This window comes from Oncorhynchus kisutch, linkage group LG11, assembly GCF_002021735.2.
Source record: "Oncorhynchus kisutch isolate 150728-3 linkage group LG11, Okis_V2, whole genome shotgun sequence".
Taxonomy (NCBI): domain Eukaryota; kingdom Metazoa; phylum Chordata; class Actinopteri; order Salmoniformes; family Salmonidae; genus Oncorhynchus; species Oncorhynchus kisutch.
Window position 1 is genome coordinate 75,867,749 of NC_034184.2, and position 6,000 is coordinate 75,873,748.

Sequence of the window (6,000 nt, forward strand, 5' to 3'; positions counted from 1 at the left end):
ATTTCTCTCTCTATTTCTCTCTCTCTCTATTTCTCTCTCTGTCTCTATTTCTCTCTCTCTCTCTATTTCTCTCTCTCTCTATTTCTCTCTCTCTATTTCTCTCTCTCTCTCTATTTCTTCTCTCTCTCTATTTCTCTCTCTCTCTCTATTTCTCTCTCTCTCTCTCTATTTCTCTCTCTCTCTCTCTATTTCTCTCTCTCTCTCTATTTCTCTCTCTGTCTCTATTTCTCTCTCTGTCTCTATTTCTTTCTTGCTCTCTCTCTGTCTCTATTTCTCTCTCTCTATTTCTCTCTCTCTCTCTATTTCTCTCTCTATTTCTCTCTCTCTCTCTATTTCTCTCTCTCTCTCTATTTCTCTCTCTATTTCTCTCTCTATTTCTCCTCTCTATTTCTCTCTCTCTCTATTTCTCTCTCTCTCTCTATTTCTCCTCTCTCTCTCTATTTCTCTCTCTCTCTCTATTTCTCTCTCTCTCTCTATTCTCTCTCTCTCTCTATTCTCTCTCTCTCTCTCTATTTCTCTCTCTCTCTCTCTATTTCTCTCTCTCTCTCTATTTCTCTCTCTGTCTCTATTTCTCTCTCTGTCTCTATTTCTCTCTCTCTCTCTATTTCTCTATTTCTCTCTCTCTCTCTTTCTCTCTCTCTCTCTATTTCTTTCTCTCTCTATTTCTCTCTCTCTCTCTCTCTCTCTCTATTTCTCTCTCTCTCTCTTTCTCTCTCCCTATTTCTATTTTTCTCTCCAGGACCCAGCTGGTATATTTGAACTAGTGGAGTTGGTGGGAAATGGAACCTACGGTCAGGTCTACAAGGTAAGACACACCCCTCACCACACACTCAACCTATCAGACAGGAGTGTGCCTGATGACTCCTCCCACATGAGCTCTGATCAACCAAAAACAGGCAGGTCAGCTCTGTCACCTTCCCTTGAACTGTAACGAGTTGCCAATGAGAGGAGAGAGTTGATGACTTTTATTTGGACATGTATTTTTTAAACTTCAGGGCACAGTCCAGAAACAACCCCTGGCCCCTAAACCCAGGCACTTGTCAGCTAGTATTTCATACCTATTCAATATACATTAAGGGTAAGCCAATTCCACAGTAACAGAATGACACTGAGACTTCTATTCCTCACTTTAAAATGTATGCCAAACAAAACACATTGATTGCACAGTTAAACAAGCCATCTGCAGAAAGACTACTTTGAACAATTTCCACAAAGTTTTACAAAAAAAATAAAAAATTACTCGAAGAACAGTGCAGATGTAAAGTTTGGTAACAGAATGATTGTAAAATCACCCTGAGCTTTTAATGTGACCAAGTTTTACAAAAACGGTTAAATATCTACTCAGAATTAAGATCACAAGATTTTCGCAGAAAGAATGGGGTGTCGGCTACGACATGACACCTTGAGTTAGAAAAACATATATTTTGGTTATAGAACATCAGTAAGGGAAGTGGATTAACACTAATGACGCAGCGAATAACATCATGGGTCCCTGAACTGTACAGAAATGCATCATTATGTATGTCATCCTGTCTATCCTGACTAGCAAAGGTAGACAAATGTAATATCCCTTTTTGCATGTTTGGGTATTATTCACACACAAGGAATTTTTCTAATGAGCTTCACTGCAAAACATAGACTTACTTCTATATTTCACAAGTGTGGGCATCACAGTATAGTTTAGTAAAGTACAGTAGAGTTCATTACAATACAGTACATTGTACTGTAGTGTACTGAACTATACTCTACTGACCTATACTGTACTCCAACTTTCTGTACTGTAAATCTACTGTACTCTTCTGTACTGGGGAGTGTGCTTTCCAAACTTGTGAAACAGACGGTGTTGTTCGGTGCTCAGTGGGTGATTGGGCGGCAGTGCTTAATTTGAGCCAGATACTGCCGGAACAGGATCCGGTAACTCTTTGTTTTCAAACTGTTTAGTTACGGAATCTATTTGGCCAGATCCGGTATCTGTCTTGGCATGGAACATTTTATTTGTACTTTTAGCAATGTAAAACTTCAAATGAAAGCGATCAAAGTTCATTCGAGTTGTCTCTAAATTGTTTATTATTTTGTCCCATGATGCTCAACCATGAGCATTAGTGAGTTCGGGCACTAATGATGGGTGATTCCAATTCATCCCAAAGGTGTTCGATGGGGTTGAGGTCAGGGCTCTGTGCAGGCCAGTCAAGTTCTTCCACACCGATGTCGACATATCATTTCTGTATGGGCCTCGCTTTGTGCATGGGGGCATTGTCATGCTGAAACAGGAAAGGGCCTTACCCAAACTTTTGCCACAAAGTTGGAAACACAGAATTATCTAGAATGTCATTGTATGCTGTAGTGTTAACATTTCCCTTCACTGGAACTAAGGGGCCTGAACCATAAAAAATAGCCCCAGACCATTATTCCTCCTCCACCAAACTTTACAGTTGGCACTATGCATTGGGGCAGGTAGCATTCTCCTGGCATCTGCCAAACCCAGATTCATCAGTTGGACTGCCAGATGGTGAAGTGTGATTCATCACTCCAGAAAAAGGCATTTCCACTGCTCCAATGGCGGCGATCTACACACCACTCCAACCGGCGCTTGCCATTGCACATGGTGATCTTAGGCTTGTGTGCGACTGCTCGGCCATGGAAACCCATTTCATGAATCTCCTACAAACAGTTATTGTGCTAATGTTCCTTCCAGGGGCCATTTGGAACTCTGTAGTGAGTGTTGCAACCGAGGACAGAAGATTTTTACGCGCCCATTCTGTGAGCTTATGTGGCCTACCACTTCATGGCTGAGCCATTGTTGCTCCTAGACATTTTCCCTTCTCAACAGCACTTACCGTTGACCGGGGCAGCTCTAGCAGGACAGAAATTTGACGAACTGACTTGTTGGAAAGGTGGTATTGAAGGTATGAAGGTGCCACGTTGAAAGTCACTGAGCTCTTCAGTAAGCCCATTCTACTGCCAATGTTTGTCTATGGAAATTGCATGGCTGTGTGCTCGATTGTCAGCAACCAGTGTGACTGAAATAGCCATATCAATGTCCTGACAAATTGAGGCTGTTCTGAGGGTGAAAGGGGGTGCAACTAAATATTAGGAAGGTGTTCTTAATGTTTTGTAGACTCAGTGTATATTTCTATATCTATTGTTTTAACCCCTTACAATTGTGGGATTTAGCCTATATGGATAGGGTTAGATTCACATGTTTCTTACAGAACAAATATGGAAAGTATAACCAAGGCTATTAGACTGAAGGTGAGGACGCAACCGTTTATCTGACACAAGACTAGATCCAAACATCACACTGTTGAATTCACTGTACTTTTCACAGCATTTGTTGATAACAAAATCTGAATATACCCAGAATACATTACATAAGACCCCAAAAATGTCCAAGGGTTTGAGTGAGAGGTCTAACTGGGGTCTTCAAGTGGCCTCACACCTCTCCAACGTTTGCATAGTTCCTGAGTAATTTCAATGCACTTTTATGACTCAAAGAAGAGTCTTCAACTATAAGGTTCTTTTGGAGTTCTCCTAGCTGTGCCGGTGAGGAACTAGAACGAGCACACTTTTTAGTTGTTTTGTGTGGAACACAGTCCCGCATCTCTGCCATCACACAATTACTGTTGTGTTAAAAATGGTCCATTTTTTAAATCACAGTCTGGGTCAGGTGGGCATCATTCTCTTGCCAAAATAGCTATCTAAATGATAACATACCATCTTAGTGTGAGGCTTTCACAAAGCAGTTCAGAGAAGCAGATGGTCATTTTGGTGCACATGGGATGGAGTGATGAGGGCATTCAGATGGGTGGTCCGCACCAAATGTTCTTCACAATACAACAAACAGGCTCATTGTGTTCAGGACAACCCAGGGTATAATGCCACGTCATCCGTTACTGTTCCATATCAAGCATAGCGATCAATAGCGGTGACACTGTATCAATAGTGTTGACACTGTATCAATAGCGGTGACACTGTATCAATAGTGTTGACACTGTATCAATAAGCGGTGACACTGTATCAATAAGCGGTGACACTGTATCAATAAGCGGTGACACTGTATCAATAGCGTTGACACTGTATCAATAGCTTTGACACTGTATCAATAATGTTGACACTGTATCAATAGTGTTGACACTGTATCAATAAGCGGTGACACTGTATCAATAAGCGGTGACACTGTATCAATAGTGTTGACACTGCATCAATAAGCGGTGACACTGTATCAATAAGCGGTGACACTGTATCAATAGCGTTGACACTGTATCAATAGCGTTGACACTGTATCAATAGCTTTGACACTGTATCAATAATGTTGACACTGTATCAATAGTGTTGACACTGTATCAATAGTGTTGACACTGTATCAATAGCGTTGACACTGTATCAATATCGTTGACACTGTATCAATAGTGTTGACACTGTATCAAGCGTTGACACTGTATCAATAGCGTTGACACTGTATCAATAGCGTTGACACTGTATCAATAGCGTTGACACTGTATCAATAGCGTTGACACTGTATCAATAGTGTTGACACTGTATCAATAGTGTTGACACTGTATCAATAGTGTTGACACTGTATCAATAGTGTTGACACTATCAATAAGCGTTGACACTGTATCAATAGCGTTGACACTGTATCAATAGTGTTGACACTGTATCAATAGTGTTGACACTATCAATAGTGTTGACACTGTATCAATAAGCGGTGACACTGTATCAATAGCGTTGACACTGTATCAATAGCGTTGACACTGTATCAATAGCGTTGACACTGTATCAATAGCGTTGACACTGTATCAATAGCGGTGACACTGTATCAATAGCGGTGACACTGTATCAATAGCGGTGACACTGTATCAATAGCGTTGACACTGTATCAATAGCGTTGACACTGTATCAATAGCGTTGACACTGTATCAATAGCGTTGACACTGTATCAATAGCGTTGACAGTATCAATAGCGGTGACACTGTATCAATAGCGGTGACACTGTATCAATAGCGGTGACACTGTATCAATAGCGTTGACACTGTATCAATAGCGTTGACACTGTATCAATAGCGGTGACACTGTATCAATAGCGGTGACACTGTATCAATAAGCGTTGACACTGTATCAATAAGCGGTGACACTGTATCAATAGCGTTGACACTGTCACGTACAGCTTGTTACTGTACAGCCACTACGTTCCAATTTAGGAGCTTGTCAGTTTCCAAATCTGCCATTTTTCACCCTGTATACGGTTACGAGTGTGAAGGGCTTCTCAGGATATTACACCTGATCTTGTGTTGTCTTCCTGTGTGTAATATGCTTTCCGCATATCTGCCATTCCATTTCCGTTTCAGAGTGTGTTGTTTTCTGGCGTGCGTGTGCGTGCTCGCTTCACTGGTGTTGTGTAAGGGAGAGTGAGTCTGTATGCCCAGAGCATTTAGGACAGTCAGCTACAGAACTGGACCAAGCAGAGTCCTGTCTGTCTGTGTCTGTGTGTGTCTTTGTCGGCCTGGTAGGGGAGAATGGAGTTGTGGGTCGTCAGCTGTCTCACAGCATGTCTGAACGAGATGAGAGAGTGAGGGGGAGGAGAGAGAGAAAGCGAGCGAGAGAGGAGGAGGAGGAGGAGGTGGGGAGAGAGAGAGAGAGAGAGAGAGAGAGAGAGAGAGAGAGAGAGAGAGAGAGAGAGAGAGAGAGAGAGAGAGAGAGAGAGAGAGAGAGAGAGAGAGAGAGAGAGAGAGAGAGAGAGAGAGAGAGAGAGAGAGAGAGAGAGAGAGAGAGAGAGAGAGAGAGAGAGAGACTGGTTCAGCTTCTCTGCCCGTCAAATACAGTCAGTGTGTCTGATGCAATACTGAGAAACATACTGTATTATCTGTGTGTGTTATAGCAGTGATGTGTGAGTTCTTCCACTCTACACAGACACATGCTGACTCAATCCTCATGTTATGTTACATCTTGCTGTTTAACTTCCCCACTGTAGCTACCTCTGCTACACTATGTGTACAAAAC

At 42.0% G+C, this 6,000-nt stretch overlaps 1 protein-coding gene across 15 annotated transcripts in view; it reads left to right on the forward strand.

The window, feature by feature from the left end:
- The window catches only part of tnikb (TRAF2 and NCK interacting kinase b), a 65,081-nt gene that overhangs the window by 9,154 nt on the left and 49,927 nt on the right, over nt 1-6,000 (forward strand). For all 15 annotated transcript variants that reach the window (XR_004211500.1, XM_031835055.1, XM_031835053.1 and 12 more), the window contains exon 2: nt 740-805. Coding sequence is in view for 14 of the 15 variants with exons in the window: in XM_031835055.1 (XP_031690915.1) it covers nt 740-805 (66 nt within the window). In the remaining variant the exon portion in view is untranslated. The remainder of the gene's footprint in view (nt 1-739; nt 806-6,000) is intronic.